Here is a 20,062-nt window from a genome sequence, read left to right as displayed (position 1 = left end):
GGCTGCATTTGTGCGTAGTAGTTTTCGCACACTTTGTTCGGAGCGCACAACACCAACATATTTGAACGAAAAAAACATAACAATTTTGTACCTACTTCCAGCATCAGCACACAAATAACGATAGTCCTATCTTGTCACATTAACCACCTCAGAAACCAACATGACAAGGCAGTTTGCATGTTTCACATTTAATTTTGCCCATACCATGCTCAAACTTGTTGAGCGAAAATATGTTTCTGCGCTGGTGATTTCACTCCAGCGTGATTAGGTGGTACGCATGACCCGCAATGACCGCAGCGCCGTCTTAACTGCAGGAATGCGGTCGTAGCGGTGTCCGCATTGGCCAGCGTCATTGCCTTCGTACTCGAGACCGTAAAATGCCCAGCCCACATTGGAAGTGGTTCCGCTCATGGCACGCCTGACTTTCATAACCTGAAGGAGAAACGGGAAGCAAAATTGAAACACAGGCCAGTGTATGTTTCGTCTAGAAAAAACTATACATCAATTTAGGAAAACCGCTACCAGTGAATAAAAAATAAAAGAAGGTGTAAGAAGGGTTCGTTATTTGGCTACAAACTTTATCGTACATTTCGTTGCCCCATTATTATTTTTCAGTAAGGTCGCAAAGAATCAATTTCTTGACGCGATAGCTCTTGTAATGCTCATAATGTGCAGTAAGTCACAGAGCGTTTTGTTCCGAGTGTGTTAAAGTCATTATTTACATGTGCGAGAGAGCAGTCTCGTTTGATATTTGGGCAATCCCATTATTCGCGCACATGCTATTCTTGAATAAAACAATACGATGTCAGTGCCATCTAGTAAACAAGAAAGGCCGAGTGGTGAACAAGACTAATAAAGACGAACCAGACGTGTTGATTATATGTCACAACATGTAGCAGAATATAACCTAATTTAGGACCACTTCCGCAACTGGGAATGCGACGTGTTAGAAGACGGGAGAAGACGCGGGGGTCTCCGCTATTTGTTACACAGATGTTGAGCGGGCGTTAGGCACTCATAGCAGCTATTGGCGCTATCGGCACTGTTTCCAGGATCCGTATTACCCGCACCTGTAGCACCGGCAGAGTAGCTGAGAGCATAACTTCTTTTTACCCTAAGCTAAATCAAGCTTCTCCATCTGTTCAAAAGCGTTTGAAGAGATGCACCACATATTGACGCATAGTCACGAAAGTTAGCGTGGTCAAGATGCCTTGATACCAGCTCCGCAATGGGAATGATTAATAGCTGGCAGTGTCTGACTGTAGCCATATTCTTTAACGGCTAGGGATAATGTTCGCTGTGAGCAGTTTGCAAGCGCCAATCGACAGGTAGTCACCTTCTCCTTGAGGATCTCCGGATCATCGTAGACGTAGACGCCTTGCATCGATTCGTCCTTGGCGAAGTACATATCACTCACGTTGTGATATCTCCTTGGATGGCTGCACACCTACGTAAGATAAAAAGCATGAAATAACGATTGAGTAGGAACCTTCGGACAATGTTATCAAAGTAAGCCGATATCTTCTGCAAATATCCTAAATTAAATGGACACACTAACAATATATCCGAAGCAAACTGCTGGCATCGGTAGCGATGTTGACGGTTCAGATGATGGTTTACATGTTTTGGTGGATGGCATGGCAGCGTGACGACGACGGTGTGTCGTTCAAGGCCTGACATTGACGGAGATGTTCATGGTCCGACGAGCACGGCCGTCTGACCGAGACGACATTAAAACACAGAACCGCGACAGCGTCACTACGATGACGCAATGACGGTGGCACGAAGAAATGAACCGACGACACTGTAGCGATGGCGCTAAGACAATGGATGCGCACCTTCGCTTCCTTCCGCCCTCGTTTATTTCACAGAGGCCAAATGCTCTTGCAACCATTCGCAATCTGACCTTGCATACAGCGCGCACTCTCAGCACTTGGTCTGAGGGAAACTGTGGTGAGTGTTGCAAGATTGCACGGCGCATCTCGACAAGAGACGTGCAGCGAACGTCGCCGGCGAACACGTCCGGCAACCGCCAGCTCAGGCAACGGTGATAATGACGATAATTATGATGGTGATGATAATTCATTGGCTTACCCTTTGAAACGGGATGGTGAGAAAAAGTGTTCTAGGTTTTTTGAGCTACTGAGGTACGCTACGCCTGGGTTTCGTTCTAGCTACGTAAAAACGCGAGCAAAACTACGTAGACCTTCAGACGCCACAAAGTTCTCGCGCACGTGTGTATGACAGAGCTGCAGTTAAAAGCATGCATAAAGAAAAGCTTCATAAGATAAAGAAAATGGAACTTCGTTTACGGGTCACTTCACTGTAAAGGTCTAAAGTCCTCTATAATGATCTGAATAAATTCGACGATCTAAAATAAAGTCGAGCTGGTACCACTGCAACAGCGTGGGCAGAGCGCATACAACGAACGGAAATCTTTATTTTCCTACAACTCTTATTTTCGTCGACTCGGTCGACCATATGTGCGACGGCTACCGACTGATAAGAAGTGCTGGCAGCTGCCGGATGAAGTGTGCCTTATCATGATAACTCCTAATCGGTTAAACCCACGTGGCTCTCTGCCCTGCCAAGATTTGTTGATATGATCGCACTTGTGTGCAGAGTTGACCGGCGTTGGTTTCTAGGGGCAGCACCTGGCAACTCGAACATGAAGATTTTTGCGACTACAGAGTTCCGTTCTTCAGAAGCTACAGGCTGAAGGCGGCAGATACGTTACCGAAATACAGGGTGCTTTTTAGGCTATACAGAATATAGAAAATTAACCGTAAAAGATAACATATTTTAAACCTTAGGCTTGATTACTAGAAGCGGCGGAGATTACTAGAACGAGAAAGCAAAACGCATAATCCACAAATTATACGAAATCAATAATTACCTTTCTAAATAATTATATTGAGGCACATACTTCAATCCACGAAATTGAGCTTATAAGTTTTCAAGGCATATGCACTTAGATTGAATCATAAATATCGCATGTTTATGTAGAGATACGCAGTCAAACTTGATGTAAAAATGCCCGGTTGTTTCACCCACTTTGTTAACTAAGCACCGTTTTATGCACTGAAACGCAATATTACATCAAACGCTCGCGTATTTCGTCGCGCGCTTGGGAATTGAATAGCCACAAACTGGTGTCATCCTGAAAATTTTTTCAAAGTAGATACGCCCAGGGATCTGCCCAGCTGTAATTCGTAAATTGCAATATATCCTTAAAGTACCTAATTGAAATGTCATTTAATATATTTTTACTAATAACGTGATTCTGCATTTTTCGAGTGCTGATTACGATTATGATTTTTCGTGTACTGATGACCGCTTCTTTGAGTGATGCAGCTTACTGAATTGAATTACGCTACCTGCCATAGGCAATTTTTTAAAATTCTATATGGTCCAAAAAAAGGCACCAGGTATTGTCATCGTTTCATCATAAAACACACGCTTGCATTCCTCATCATATACCTAAGCCGTACTTTCCACTTTCCATGTTATATAACGAGGATTGCAGCGGCGGGACAGGCTCCTACAAGCGTTCGTTGTGAAACAATAAATGGCCGTCTGGGACGTCTAAATTTTAATGTTGCAGAGGCAAATTCTTTCTTTCTTGGTGTGGCTGTAGTGATGCTCAGCATGAATATGAAAGTTGGGGCTTCGGCTGGTACGTAAAAAATCTTTCGTTATATAGGCAAGTTTCTTATGTTGGAGAATTCGCTCTACAGTCATTCGGCGGTGCATCCACAGTAACACCCTTGCCAATCATGAAAATAATTGAATAGTGGCCAAAGACAAGTATTCACTGCATTAAAGTGCAACTGTATAAATATTACCAAAGAATATGGTTACAGACAATTCGCAGGCTCCTGCATGAGCGTTACATTAGTTTTACGTAACTTTAACAGTGCTCTGTAGTCATGCAAATGGATAAAACAAGTAGTATTATTACTGCGTACCACTTACGTTTTTTTTTTTAACCGACGTTTAATTATTACTACAATATAACTTCCGGCGTACCGAGTATACAAGGGCAACAAAGCTCGCTTCATCAGGTTTTGTATTTATGGTGGATAGCATTGCACAAAATAACTTTGAATATGTAAGCAACCTGCGCTAGGACGTGCCTTATATTTTCACAGCTCACAGTCGCCACGCTTCCTTTACCAGACGGACTCTTTTAATCATTTGTAGATCGAATCTTACACAACCCAGGTCAGTGCTCTTCCTGCTATGTCTGAGCGAAACCGAGATTAGCTGTTGGTACTCTTCCGCTCATATATTCTAACCGCATAAGTGGTGACATTGCTATGATGTGGGCATACTAGCAAAAGCAGTAATCTGTAGCGGCGCTTTTTCTGACGTTATTTCTTCTCGCTATTTTTTACGCTTCGTCAGTGGTACGGGCGAGGCTCCGCCTGCGCTACCAGTGGAATTGGCCACCCTTGAATGGCGGTTGATAAGAGTGGGATAGAATCGAGCGGAAGGCATCGCTAGAAGACCCTGTCCTGCTTCTGAATTATTCTGGTGCCCTTGCAGCTACAACTGTGGTTGAGTGTTTTTGGTTGTAATTGCGTTTAAATTGGGTGTACGTTTCTGTTTTCGTTATTTTTTATGCATAATTTCTGTTTTTTTTTGCTATGTATACAACTAAACAAGTTTTCATTTATTTTTCGTGAAATGCGTATTGTAGACCATTGCTTGTAAAATAAAATTAGGTAACATGACAGGCATAAGATGGTACGTTTATTCGCGAAACTGGAACACGAATTAAGAAACACATACGTACAAGTAAACAAGTCATTCAGATATTGACTCCACACAGTAACATACATTTCACTTAAAATCAAGTCGCGATTACTTTCCGACTGTAATACGCACGCTTGTCTTTGCCCTGGTTTTCACCGTCCATACGCGCCCTCGCTTGTCTCTTTATCACAGCGACTTTACAGGATGCCATCACAACATTTAGATTTGCACGAGACTGGCAAGCCAAGGAGGCGATGGGCCACAGTAGCTTATGTTGACCAATCGATCAGATGTAATCGCCAAAAGAAAACTAATAGGAAATTTCAGACGAGTGCGTACTGCAGATATTCACTCAGCTCTTGCTGCAGGACTTGTATCAAGTCAGTGCCACCAACAGCAAGCTTGAGGTTGATCTCATAGATCGAAAAATCTAGAGGCACTTCAGCCTTCTATACATTTGTGTCAATTATACGCCCGTCAGAACCAGAATGTTGTTAGTGCAGCTTTGTGCCCGATGCTACACAAAACGTTCTTTTTGTCACTGTCATTACACTATTGTGCCACAACAGCGAGACTGCAATTTTCGGACCGTTTTTCTTCGTCCACACGGTGAGCATGTTAGCAACTTCACTGAGCTATCCTCGCTCCTCCTCGGCCCACCCCTGCATGATCGCACATAGCTGTAGCTCGAGCACAGAGTAGATATCCCACACAAACTTGTCCACCGATTCTAACTTTGTCAAGATTGTGACAATACAGTTCGACTATTCTCTCACAAATTATTCCGCCTCCGTCTTGGCGACTCCACGAGAGATACGGAATAACCGCTCGATGGCGTCTCGATGCGTCCTTGATAATAGGGAGGAACATTCGAGTAATTCATTCATTTGTGCACCCGGTGGCTGAAGAAACCGACCTTTTTTAGTTAAACCATAATTGGGCGAAATAATCTCTGCAGACACTTATCGGTTTCTTTCTGTTTAAACAGAAAATGCTGAACTATAGCTACAACTGAAGGGTGTACGACACTGTGAGCAATGATAAGTGCTTGAAAATGGTGCACCATTTTGTCGTATGGGCTGAGGCTGAACACAAAGCACCGCCTGGTGCCGTTGACAGTCGGCACGGTAGTGTCGGCGCTCCGTATAAACTGCATGGCCGGTATCCACGAGGAGAAGGCTACCGCGGTGTGGCTCAAAGCTGGACTGATACCCAACTGCGTCATCCAGGCGGCGGTCGCCTGCGAAGCCAGCAGCAAGGGAACACATAGTGACGTAGGGTTCGCTGTGCTGCCAATAACTGCGGGGAGGACACATTTAACGTGAAACATTCTTGCTGAATGTGTGCCTATTTATAACTAACCGGCGCCTGACTCGCTTTTGTGGACCGACCCCGTAGGCAGTGCAATCTTACACGGGGTCTCGAATTGGGAGGTAGTATTGAATGTGGAGCGCACAGGTGTTATTAAACGCCGAGATAGCGCCTAATGGGACCTTAAGACCTAGTATAGCGATGATGTAACATTTTGCAATCACGGAGTGCTTGACACATAAGTCCTCTGATTCTATGCCTGAGCAATTTGGATTCTTCCGCAAGTCTGCAGTGGTATCAAAAATGACGCACATGGGGCATCAGTGAAATTACTAGTGATTTCACCGATAAAAACACAGTCGAGACCACAATCAGCGAGCCGATGGACAGTGCCTAATTATTTCAAGCGATGTGCATTTGTGTAATTGCACAGATTTTAACATTGTCAAAATGTACGCAAGCGTCATATTAACAATGCGATGTTATATTAAGAACACATCTTTTCACAACCGCAAGAACGGGCGCTCGCCGAAAGAATGGGCGCCTACGAGCTGCGCTGTAAAAAAATTATAGGCTTGTGCTCCCAAAGTCACTCCGAGCAAAAGAATATCATCACAGTGCCGTGACGGCGTAGTGTAACAATCTTTAAAAAGTTTGAATTCGAAACCTTCTGAATATTGCGTGAACCTGTGGCAAGGAGCACAAGCCACACTCTAAAGAACAACGATAGCAGCGAGCACAGTCGGTGATCGTCGAAATGTGATCCGCTGATCAAACAAGTCGGCTATTTATAAATGGCTCAACGAACCTTCCATCGTAACAGCTGATGCTCGCGTAAGTTCTAGAATGTACAGCAGCATTCGCGTCGCACTCATAATTTCATTACACAAGGGCCGGAAAGAACATCTAGAGATAGAACCATGAATAACATTAGAGAAACATCCGATGTAGAAAGGCGCACCTTGCGCCGAGCCAGAACCATTAATATTCGTTTGCCGGTGAAATCCCGTCATCTGATGAAGATGAGCAAGAGATCGTGTCAATAGCCCTCATGAAAAGCATCGTACCGGTGCTACAAACACGAGAGCAAAAACTAGGCACGCATAGAAAAAGAAATATAAAAAAGTAAACAATATATAACGGCAAACAGGTATAACGGCTTAAGTCGTGAACGGCGGCGCCGCTGTGATTGCTTTATCCAGTTTGGCATGACCCCGTAGTTCAGTGCACCAATGCATCAGATTGTCTTGTAGGGCTCGCAATCCGCCGTGGTTCCTTAGGGGTTATGGTGATGGACTGCTAAGCACGACTTCGTGGGATTTAATTTCTGCCACGGCGGTCGAATTTCGATGGGACGAAATGGGAAAACGCACGTGTACTTAGATTTAGAATCACGCTAAGGAATCCCAGGTTCATACAAGTTATTCCGGAGTCCACACTACGGTGTGCCTCATGGTAGATGGTGGTTTTGGCACGTAAACTTGCATAATTTAATTATTGTACGATCCTAAATAGCGTCGCAAAAGATGTGCACTAAGTCCTTGTCGGTAAATTTGGGTCCGAACCCAAACACGGTCGCCGGGCTGGTATTCTGCGTAGCGTTGTCGAAGATTGTAGTGACAGCTGTCCGTAGCTTGCTGGTTCTTGATGCGCAGTCGGACGAGTTGTGCTTCTTGGGCGCTCTGCAGATAGCCGGTGACGTCGAGATTCTCTTTGTCGGTGGTGTACGGCAGCATGGCGTTGAGAATCGTCGCCGGTTCCCAGCCTTAAAACAGCTTGAACGATAAATCTTCGTTGTTTTTAGCTCTGTCGTGTTCTCAGCGAAGGTCACGTCTCGGTTTCAACGTCGACGTACTTCGCTATCATGTCAAGGAGCGTGTCGTTGAGGCGTTCTGTTAGACCATTTGTCAGCGAGTGGTAGGAGGTTGTCATCCGGTGACTTGTGGGCCTATATTGGAGGATGGCTTGACTAAGGTCAGCTGTCAAAGCAGTTCCTTCGCTGGTGATGAGGTCTTATGGCGAACCACGTCGCAGCAGGATGTTCTAGAGGAAGAACTGCGCCACTTCCACCACACTAACGTTCGGCAGGACTTTCGTTTCGGCGTAGCAGGCAAGGTAATCGGTGGCCACGATGATCCACTTGTTACCAGACATGGGTCCTGGCACGAGCTGAGAACGTGATCAACAAGCACAGCCTCGCAGCCTTCGTAGCTTAGGCTCCCTTGCACCTCGCCCCTATGATTAATAAGGTTGTTGCTCGCTCACTTCATTTGTTTTCAAATTCTGACGTCGGAAAGGGCCCCTAAATCTACACCCTGATCTGCTGATACGGTCGGTAAGGAGATTAGATAAGCTGTAGCAACCCTGCTGGTCTTCTTGGTGGTGTCTTGCAGCCGCTGGTAGTCACGGGAAGTATCGACGTATTGGGTTACGTCGATGTTCAAGCGTGGCGAATATTTGTCCTGAATCCTCGCGATCGTTTGGGAAAGCCAAAGATGCCCTGCCATCGGGTCATCATAAAGTGCGGGCGGAACCTCTGGCAGCAATGCTGCAGGCACAATCACAAAGTAGTTGGTGCGGACTGGCGATTAGTTTTTCTTTACGTGGACGTCGTCTTGCAATAAAGGTGAAGAAATTCTACGCAGAAATACTCATGAGACAAAGTCGGTCTTCCCTTTGTCTACAACTCTACAAGGCTTCTTAAAGAAGCTCCTGGTCTGCTCGCTGCCCTAGTTGCTCGTATGCCTTAGTTGTTCCTAGGAAAGAGTCGCCGTGCTGGTCGTCTTGCGGCTCCGGGTAAATAGCTGGGCAAGAGAGGCAGTGCCTACGTCTAGACATGCATGTCCCCATGATGCCGAATTCTCGCAGTCGGAGGCTCCATCATGCTAGGTGTCCTGAGCGGTCCTTTAAACTGGCTAGCCAACATAGTGCTTGATGGTCGCTTACGTCATTGAACGGCATGCCAATATGTAAAGGCGAAATTTCGTGGCAGCCCAAATTATTACAAAGTTCCTGTCGTTAAATATGTGGTTCTTCTTTCCACAACGACTAGCTAGCCCAAGATATGACTCCTTTCAACTCCTTGTTTCCTTTGCTCTAGCAGACACCCAAGGCATACGCTGCTTGCGTCAGTTTGGATTTCGGTATTAGTGTCTTCGTCGAAGTGGGCGAGTATTTGTGCTGACGGCAGGCCTCGGTTTAATTCCCCGAATGAAGCCACTCGCGGTGCTTCCCACTTAAATTTTGCGTACAATTTCGTGAGGAGAGTAGCAGGCGCGGAAATGCGGGAAAAGTTCCTCACAAAGCGCCAGTAGTAGGTACACAGACCAAGAAACCTGCTCATTGCCTTCTTGTCGACGGGCTACAGAGAGTTTCCAATTGCAGCTGTTTAATGTGGAGCAAGAAGCACTACTGACTTGCTGATGATGTGGATCAGGAACTGAAATTCTTCGCCCTAAAAATAAGTGAGTGATTTCGAAGCGTCGAAATGCTTCAACTGAACTAAACAATTGGTTGCAGTGGCAATTAGTATAATAATAAACGACATGAATTTAAGAACTGAGAAATTAAGCAATATAAAAATTGTTTGTCTTTCCGTATTTATTTTTCGGCCTGTCGTCTACCATCCTTGTTAGGCTAGTACTCAACTATCTCCAGTAGACGGTAACAAATTACCGAAGTAAGCGTTTCAAGTTGCTGTTTGAAGACGCAGTCAACAGATCATGAAGGTAAGAACAACATTGGGGAAGCCATTTGTACCGTTTAGTTGAAGTGTAGAAGTTACAAGATAAAGGTAATAAAAGTGGAGAGACATCATTTCCCCCAGCAAGGACCGACTTCACTCAGCATCCTGATGTGGCGGCAATGCGTCGGCGTCATGAAGCGTTGCGTCATATGGAACTCCCCCAATTTTACATCGGCTGTCTTATCTATTCCAGGAATATTTCCGACTGATTATCCGAGCCCACGAACAGTTCAAAGCGAAGAAGTGTAACCGAATCCACTGAAAAAGCCAAACACGCCGAAAGTGGAAGTTGCTCAAGGCGCTCACCTGCGCTTCGTCAAAGGCGATGCTACTTTCATTGGTCCACATTGTGATCGGGCTACCCAGGCAGTCGTCGTGTTTCAGTTGGTTGTTCTCGATGATCAAGAGGTGCACTCTGCGTGAGGAGGTTTTTCACCAAAGCTTTTAGGAAGCGAGTATACATGTTGGTGTAATGCAGTGTCTATAAAAAATAGCATATGTAAAAAAGACATTACAAAAAAATCTTCATTAAAACGCGACTGATACCTTCATCAACATTGTAATTTTGTTTCACTTCTTTATGCCTGAGTTGTAATATGTGAATATTAGACGGCATTGTCAATATGAATCACGGAGGCAGAGATTCATTGATAAACATTATGTAAACATTAGAGCGTGATATCAGCGCGAGGAATGACAGAATTCAGTTTGAATTGACTGGTTCTGGCTTCCAAGTTTATAAGCAATCAGTAGTTCGCAAAGTTTACGGCGCCAGCTGAGCTACTTCTTTGATCGAGTATAGTCCACTGTGATTGAAAATAACTGGCGGAATGGTAATAATCCTAATACACGTGCTATGACGGATTCTTTTTGGCAACCAAATAGAAGTGCAAAGACAAACCAAATCATGTCGGGGGATTACATGCATATACAAAGGGAAAACACTGGCCAACCAAAGCAGCTACTGCATGTCCACCCATGTTCGCGAAGCATGCTTGCAATACTCGATTAAAATTGCATACCTCACACAAGCACCACAAATCGCTTTGGAGCAGACATTAGGTGCAGCTGTTTATTCGTGACACACAAGAACTAATAGCTCACTTCGCTTACCTGGCAACGCAAATGCACACTTGATCTAAGTCCTTCCAACACCATACTTGTTCGTAAAAAAAGCATTGAACAGGGGAGGTATTCTGTAAGAGTCCACCTAGTGGACTGTCCATTTCGGACGTTCCTGATTGGCTAGGGCCGCTCGTCTCCTCCTCGCTCACACAGCTGCATCCAATCAGGAGCGGCCGAAATGGACAGTCCACTAGGTGGACTCTTACAGAATGCCCCCCCCCCAGAATACAGCCGGCCTATCAGAAACGGTGCGAAACGTATATGCTATTTAGTTGAACATCCGCAGCACATAATTCATTCAATAAATCGTTTCGATATTGATATGTAATATCCCACAATGTTTCAAGATGGGTTAAAATAATTCCGGAAATCTTCATCTTCGTGTCTTCCAGCCGTATGTAGTGGAGACACTAGTATTGTCATTTCCGTGTGTTTTACTCAATGGGTCTTTTTTTCTTACAGTTACTCTAACAAATTCCAAAGCGAATCAGCACTTTCACTGTTCGATGACAGTGTGATCACATTTTTTCCTCAATGCAGTGGAATGAAATAGATAGAGCATTAATATTTCCTGTCTATTGTGCCGCTGCGTCCTTGCGGCGGCTTTGACGCCGCAATGCTAAGCACGAGCTCGCGGGATTGAATTCGGGCCACGGCGGCCACATTTCTATGGGCGACGAAATGCAAAAATACGCGTGTCCCCTGCATCGGGAGCGCGTTAAAGATCCCCTGGTGCTCAAAATGAATCCGGATTACCCTACTACGGCGCGGCCTCATAATCAAATCCTGGTTTTGGCACGTAAAACACAGAATTCTTTAGTCTGTATTAACTATATTCTCTACCTAATTCGATCACGTGCATCAGTGTAATGCATAAACGCCCAATTTAGAAATTATTTTCAACATCTGGTGTGCAACATCTTTTCGATATTACTGTCACACTCCTTCAATTTTGGCGGGCATTGCTTTACACCTACATACCGTTCTCAAGTTGACTTCGAGCGAAAGACGGGAGGGCTATGTTGAAAAAATATTACCTGTTGCACACAAGTATACAGCGAATGAGCAGTTGCCGCAGAGCAGGTAAAAATTGAAGAGGATGGTCCAGCCTACTAATTATTTTTGGTGTAAAAGTAATATAGCGTGTTCTGAAATCATTTAGCTCATTTCTCTCAGCTAGCATATTTTGGCGCAGGAAAGCATCCAGGAAAACTAACATTTCCGAACTGCCTCACCAGAACCTGCCTTCGCAAACAGCTTTTGAGTTCAAGTTTTGTCAGGAACAAGATTAGGTAATTTCTGGATTTTTAATTATATTATTAACACCAAAAATAATTGCATATATGGCATAATTTGACAAAGAAAATAAACTACCTTCGCCTCAAGGTACTCATATTGTTAGAGAAATGTAGTGAAAGAGCCACGGGTGACCTGGCCCGGCACTATAACCACCCAATAATGTACCTAGCAAAACCAATTCGTATCTTCTGAAATCATGGTTTTCCTCAAGTGACATGTGTATTGGGCCCGTATGACAGCCATTAATTATTTTCTATTTCGTCTGTAATAATGAAATTTAGCATGGTTACTTAAGGCAAGATGCATGAACCTATAAACTTATAAATGTGCATGAAAAGATTTAAAATTTAATTTTCAGCCCCGCATCACCCTTAAGGAGCTCATTTTACAATGTAGCGCATAGAATCGAGCGTGACATAGAGGTATACAAGTCAGTGCAAGGCACCAGGGACAGCACCTGCCGTCGAATGGTTTTACGGAGTAGCTGCACAAGACCCTCCCCGATATGCTACGAACATGCAGCAACGCCTATTAGAATACCTAGAACGCAGTACTTTGCATGGCCGCTAGGCTTTACCTGCACCACTGTTGCGCAAGCAACGGCGTACATGACGCCAACAAAGATAATTACCAAAAGAAAACGCCATTAAGAACCTTAATGAGATATTGCCGAATGTTAGCGGCGAACTCAATCTCGACGTACAAGTACGTTAACGCAAAAGTCTAGCATGCAGACGAAGCTGGTCACCTCATCTGCCTGCTCATTAGGAACAAGCAAAGGATCAAAAACCGACGCTACATTCTTCGATGACACATGGCTTCAATGACACTGCTCATTTACTTTATGCTTACGTTTCTGTTTCATGTTTTGCTTGGAGCATCACGACGAGCTTTTAGGACAGAGGCACGGACTTGCGTGGCTTTGCTTGCAATCAGTGACCGGCTGTCATCGTCTTAACACCGTTATGAACTTACCATTCGATGCACAACGTGTCTACCGCGCCGAAGTTGCTTGAATAATGTTTACAGCGACGCTCTTAATGCGGACCATGTGCCGTCGCTGTCAGTGTTTGCTAAAATTACCATCACCAGCAATGGCTCCAGCGTCGTCGTCTTCTGCCACAGCTGGCTCGGCGCTACCGCGCGAACGCGCCCGTGCCGCTGTTCCCGCGGTTGCCGTCGCCGTGTTGCAAACCTAGCTGCGTTGCCGCTCGTCATTACAGCGTGGAATTTCACTTTTCTGTCGTCGTTATTGGGAGCCCGCGCTTGCGGAGGTATGAGCCATTGCTTGCGGGGGCATGAGCCATTCATTTTCTTACGTGACCGACAGAAATAATTTTGAAGCAATTTTATTCTGAAGACTCGCAAGCGGCGATTCCGGGCGGATGCTGCTAACTACGCAAGCAAGGAAACTCAAGACATCGAAGGCAAGAGACAACAGCGAACTGCGGGTATACGTCACAGACGTCGTTCTCTCCGTCGCAGCCAAACGTGCGTGTAACCTCATTAGGAAACACAAAGAAGTCATTCGTTAAACCAATCCAACCAATCAAGAAAACGATTGCAGCGCCCGTACCTCCAGTGGTGGGCCTTGCGCTCAATATACGGACCACGAATAGTGCGCGCTCCTGAGGAAGAAGCTGTCTACCACAAAAGGGAGAATGAGGTGAAAGAAAGGTGAAAGAAAGGTGAAACATAAGATTTCCAATAAGGATTGCTTGCGAAGTTTGACTTGCATGCTGTTACACTCGGTGAAACTAGCACAGCTTCGCTGTTGGATCATCTTCACGGACTAGAAGGGGCGCGATTTTTTAAGTATGACATATGATGTGCCGGAACCACGATCTGAATATGAGGCACGCCGTAGCGTGGGCCTACTGAGTACTTTTGACCACCTGTGGTTCATTAACGTGCACCTAAATCTAAGTACACCGGTGTTTTTGCGTTTTGTCGGTATCGAAATGCGGCCGCATGTGGCGGGATTTGATCACGCGACCACGTGCTTAGCACCGCAACACCAAAGCCACTAAGCAGACAAGGCGGGTGCTTGAATAATTAAGCCATTCTATAGCAAATCAGATTGGGCACGTCATGCCGAATATCGTTGTCATATTTACGCGAGCAGTAGCGATTACATTAGAATGTGCTGTGATACTAAATCGGAAGCGGACGACCGTCACCGGTCAGCTCAGAATCGAAGACCGACGACTCCGTCCGCCATTATTATCATTACTAGACCATTGCTTGTCTTTCCGGGGCTCAAGTTTGACCGATGGAAAGCTAAATTTCTAACTAGGAGTGTTCGCAGTGTTTCGTTATTCATAGTCCGTACAATGTGAGACTATACTCTGAACTAGAGCTCTACATAGTATATCCGCCAAGCAGGAATGATGGAACTAATGCTTTGTAGATTATAATGCTCAGACTGACAGACACTCAGACAGCCTTCCCTCTTAATTGGCAAACAATCGACCCTAGGCTGTGACGCACAAGTGTGACGTGGCTATTGGAAGTGAAACACTGTTTTTCAACATACCCACATATATAAGACCTTGCAGATGCCACGCGCAGTACCTAAAATGGATGCAATATTTTTCATATAGTAAAAATCCTCAATGTGGGTCCAGTTGTTATCCTAAAGCCGGTAAGCGGTAATATGCACGGAGGTCAAAAAGGCATAGTATCAAATAAAGGAATTTTTCTCTATAGCAAAGAAAGAGAATTAAATGAATGAATATCTTCTTTAGTGGCGCAAGTGCCAGGTATGGCCATAGAGCGCAATGCCAGTGTTAGTGAGTTCGCAGTGTAGGGGTAAATTCTGAGTAGTATATGTGACATGGCTGCATAAGGGCCTAAACATATTCGCTGAAAACTGCGTAAAATCTACTTGTAATAAGCTTATCGCAAAAACTAATGACGTGTACTATGAACAAGAAAGCTCATTACGAAAGAACGATAGGACACAAAAAATATGTCACATGCAAAAGTTGGCTAGAAGCAACACTGCCAGAGCCCTTGAAACACAAGGGCCTGAAGGCTTGTGGTATACATAACTAATGTCACAGCGGCACCCTCTGAGCGGAGGATACGCTACGAATTTATTGAGCCTATAAGACAGAGGACAGCATCGTTCATGAAACTTAAGATTGCCTTCGTATGAAAAAAAGCGGGTCTTCACCAAGAAACATAATGGGATGGAGAGGGACATGATAGCGGCATGCTAGAAGAAAATATTTCTCTCTGTTTTGGCTTCCGAACACTCCACAAAACCTGCAGGACAATTAGCCTCTAACTGAATCTACCAGATGTTCGTGGTTTTTCACCAGTCAGCAACTCTGGGTGCCATATGTGTGTCACATAGTCCTGTTCTTTCGATGAAATGAAAGGATAGGACATCAGTTCGCCATGTTTTCATTGTGGAGTACCAGATACCTAAATGTGCCCTAATTAAGTCAAGCCTATTTTTTTAGCGTCTCACAAGCGTATCCAGCGACTTCAAAGTTTCTTTCGTAAAAAAAGGTTTCAGGTTTTTAGCGGAGACGGCAGCGGTAGGAGTAGCTTGCAATGTAATTGATGTAGCCTTTTGATCTGCTAGCACACTACCCTCGATGCCTATATGGTCAGGCACCGAGAATACAATGATATGCAAATAAAACAGAGGCGTAGAGGAAGAAGGAAAGTTGAAGTAGAAGTGATCACCAGTGTTCGAAAAAAGGAATGCTGCTGTAGCCCACGGTTTTATAAGGCGCACAGAATTGCTGTAAAGCAAAGCATTTGCTGCGCTGACGACGAGAAATTTTCGAGTAGGGACGTAGGGCTCCAGCCTTATACCTTGCTCCGCAAATTTTGATTCTCTAAATCCGGTATGTTTTGTACGTGCGTGAAAAATATATATGATACAAGGCCCCAACCCATCCCAAAACCAAAAATATGCCCACCACCACAAGTGGGGATAACGAGGACGCCCCTGCTGCACTGTGCATTTGGGAGACAGACACAACAACCACTGGGCTATCCCACTGAGTTGGAGCGGGACAATTTGTGTGGGCTTTTTAGCGCCAAGCACATTGGCAATGGCTGCGTTGTGTACTTATTCAGAAAAGCACAGCTGACAGTATTGCATGCAGCGCACAGAGACTATGTGCTGTTCTTTTCTGATATCCTTGCTGGGCGGGGACCATATCATTTTGGGCGCGATTCTCATAAAGCCATGGTCTCTGCTTTATAAACCGGCTGTTTTCAAGGTAATGAGTTAACAGTCAACAGAACTCTTAAAACCCGCAGCTTTCTCTTACAATCGTACATTCTAAGCGATATCCGCAATTAATAAAAGCCTTTATTCGAAGGCCTGGCTGCTTGAGCTTGTATAAGGAAGAGGTTATAGAAACGACGCTGTTCGGCACATCCCGGTGAATGTCCGGAGAGTGCTACGTGTTCATGGAAGGAGGTCTTTGTACTGATCGAGTTCTGTTCCGTCAGTAGTTCCTGTGATATACTATGGCTTTCATTGGCCGCCTCTACGGTTTCAGCATGAAAACGGACAATTTGATTGTTTGCAAATTCTTTCTCGGAACAAGAAATGTTACGTGCAAACACCAGAAATAGAATTGGTTAAGTCAATAAACAAAGCGGGGGATCTGCATCATTGCTCGATGTTTGGGCCTACGGAGGCTGAAAAACTATGGTATAGATTTCTCACAGCGTGCACGGTTTTCACATGAGGTCTACACTTTTACCCGCCATTGCGTAGGTGTAAAAAAGCTAGGAAATTAACGTGGTGTTATGAATTGTGCACATGGGTACAGTATCCGATTACTCGTAATGTTTCACACGATGATAAAACGCAAAATAAAAAAACCCATTTTGAATACAGTTTCTTGGAAACAAAATGCCTTATTTTTGGCTAATCTGCATCACCACATGTAATGTCACTTTTAATGTATAGCTCGTAAGCGCTAATTCTACGGCGACTGTGGATTACTGCTACTCAGCGCGCTGCGGTCTATATCGGTCACGTTTTGCCAGTTATAAAATTCTATAGTAATGTACACTGCTTATTAGAAAATGCTCATAATAATAAGATCAGCCACTCAGAACACTAGAAATAAAAGAACCAAGCTGTATACAAATAAACAATCCTGGTGAATCCACTAGTATATCACGACTTTCTATTGCGTACCTCGCTGATGTATTGTGAAAGATACTGTTTCAGTATGTGCGTTTGGTCACTTTCCTGGCCAGTACAACACGAAACACTACAGTATTACATCACCAATGAGAAAACACAAGCAGAGAGAGCCTGTGAGACGCCATTAACATATATAGCAGTGCTGTCCCTCCCATGCTGCACCATAAATACTGAGTAAGCTCATGCACCAGATATATCCAATGAAGGAAAATGCTCAATTACAACCGTGGTCAATAAACTATGACTTTAAAACGCCGATTATATTCCTCGTCAATTACAGATTTTTTCTTTGTTGAATTCACGTCAATTTTTTATGCTTTCATAAATTTTGCAAATGTTCTGATCTGCAAATGTTGGCATCGGTGCACTTTTTATGCAGTTTGAGTACGTGCCTTTTAGAGACGCGAGCGTGAGCATAAACTGCCCCGACAGATTGCTTCAGGTAGGTGCCGCAAGAATCGCCGACCTGCATGGTTCCGTAGGTTTTGAAGGTTCTGTATTGTATACGTACCTAACACTTTTGACGACTAACTTGAATGCAGTTGTAGCTATGTCGTCCTTGAACATGTGTTCCTCTGTCGTTACGCCAAGAAAGAGGGCGCAGTCGGTCACATCGACCTCCCTTAGCATATTGTTGAGGTCCTGCGTTAATGAAAAGGCATGATGAAGTAAGTCAGTTGAAGGATATGGAGCTCATGACGTTCTGTAGCCACATTTTCTCAGCTTATTCATTTTCAGCTATTGCGAAGAAGAACGGCGGTAGTTCGACACAAATCGCGAGGAGTACAGTTGCACGGGACAACTTGAAAAGTAATTTTACTGTTGGTTCCACCCACACAGGGATGCACAAGCTGTGGCTCTGCACCTTATACATTGTCGCATAGAGCAAAAGCCGTCCTTTTACAATTTTTTTACAACTAGGGTTGCAGAAACTTATTTTCACCATTTCATTTCTTTTTCTGTCGCAACAGATTGATTCTTGCTCACGTTTACCTCCCGCTTCATTGAATTTCAGCAAACTTGTCTGTTTTGAACCACCTCTCACGATATCAGAGCTACAGTCATTTTGCTAAAGTGTTTACATAAAGCTGCACACTATCGTACCTAACCGATATGTTCAATTTCTTTACTACTATCCACGCGAGACATACCCAGTTGAAAAAGACAACAGGAATTCCTGTCGCAACTGCAGAAATTTCTGTTGTACCACAGGATTTTTCTGTAGTAACTACAGATTCCTGACGGAGCGACATACTTTTTCTGATGTACAACAGACATTTCTTGCTGTGACTACAGAAGTAGACTCTGTCGTATGTCTGTTGTTACAACAGAAAGCTGAAGCTCTACAACAGATTTTTGTAGTACTGCAGAAAAATTTGTCATCGCAACAGGCACTCTGTTGTCTCAACAGAAATGTTCCTGAAGTTACTCAACAAAATTCTGTAGTGCTACAGAAAGCTGTTGAAATACTACAGAAACCTATCGTGGCAACAGGCCCCCAATTGCCACAACAGAAGTGTTCCTGAAGTAACGTGACAAGCTTTTGTTGTACTACAGAGAACTGTTGGTGTACGACAGAACCCTATTGTTGCAACAGGCCCCCATATGTCATAACAGAAGTGTTCCTGAAGTAATGCGACAAACGTCTATTGTACTACAGAGAACTGTTGTTGTACGACAGAAAGCTATCGCGGCAACGTGTACCCAATGATGACTACAGTAGTGCACTAAAATTATGCGACAAGCTTCTGTAGTGTGTACTATATATATGTAGCACGGAATTTCGTTTTGACACATAACCTACTGTGAAGACAACTCAGTTTAAAAAATGTCACTGTATACTAGGATTTTCTATATAAAGCAGAGTAATTTTAGTGGCCATTATATGCATACGCATTCACAGCAAACTGCTTGTGCTAAACCACAGAAAGAGCACAAAAGTGTAATTAAAGTGCACATTGTTGGGACAAAGCAATGCCCAAGTAGAAGAATTCTGATCAACATATAACATGGAAGAGCATATTACATTTCAATCATGTATGTTGCCAAGGCACATTGGTATGACACCTATTCCTTTCTCCAATGACAGGAGTTCCAACCAGTCTGACTACTGACAAAAATGGCAATGTTGTTGATGTTGATGCTGAGTTTAATGGCGCATAAGCAACTAAGGCCATCACGCGCCAACAGCAAGGTATAATGTAGGGAAAAGCTGGGTAACCTCAAAAGGTCTTTTTCTGATAGAGGACCCCGAGGATTCCAACAAATTAAATAAACACCTCAGCGTTCTTCTCAGACATGAGAAGGTGGACGAGGTGTGTCACTGGATGTGAAAGAGAACAAGGTCAGGCTTTACAATTTTTCAAGAAAACCGGTTTCTTTAAAAAGCTAAATACAGTAAAAGCTCGTTAATTCGAACCGCAAGGGGAAGCCGCTTCAGTTCGAAATAACGAAAGTTCGAACTAACGAAAGTGAAGGAGGGCAACAGTACACTGCGATTTGGAAGCAGTAGGGCATGTCAGAAATTTGGCGTGTTAGAAAGTGATGGCGTGTGCCGCGGGCACACGCCATCTTCAAGTCGAAGCTCTGGGTCCGACTGTGCCACACCACCGATGTCCACCGAAACGAACGTTAGC

At 44.3% G+C, this 20,062-nt stretch overlaps 1 protein-coding gene across 5 annotated transcripts in view; it reads right to left on the bottom strand.

Moving 5' to 3' along the window:
- Positions 1 to 168: 168 nt before the first annotated feature.
- LOC135897103 (uncharacterized) overlaps positions 169 to 20,062 on the bottom strand; it is a 133,498-nt gene continuing 113,604 nt past the window's right edge. For all 5 annotated transcript variants that reach the window (XM_065425676.2, XM_065425677.2, XM_070521384.1 and 2 more), the window contains 5 exons: positions 17,938 to 18,068; positions 10,121 to 10,229; positions 5,822 to 5,998; positions 1,337 to 1,447; positions 169 to 432 (listed from right to left, as the gene is read on the bottom strand). In XM_065425676.2, coding sequence (XP_065281748.2) covers positions 265 to 432; positions 1,337 to 1,447; positions 5,822 to 5,998; positions 10,121 to 10,229; positions 17,938 to 18,068 — 696 coding nt within the window. In that variant the 3' untranslated portion in view covers positions 169 to 264. The remainder of the gene's footprint in view (positions 433 to 1,336; positions 1,448 to 5,821; positions 5,999 to 10,120; positions 10,230 to 17,937; positions 18,069 to 20,062) is intronic.

This window comes from Dermacentor albipictus, chromosome 7 (genome assembly GCF_038994185.2).
Source record: "Dermacentor albipictus isolate Rhodes 1998 colony chromosome 7, USDA_Dalb.pri_finalv2, whole genome shotgun sequence".
NCBI lineage: Eukaryota > Metazoa > Arthropoda > Arachnida > Ixodida > Ixodidae > Dermacentor > Dermacentor albipictus.
This window is presented reverse-complemented; position numbering and strand designations above follow the sequence as displayed.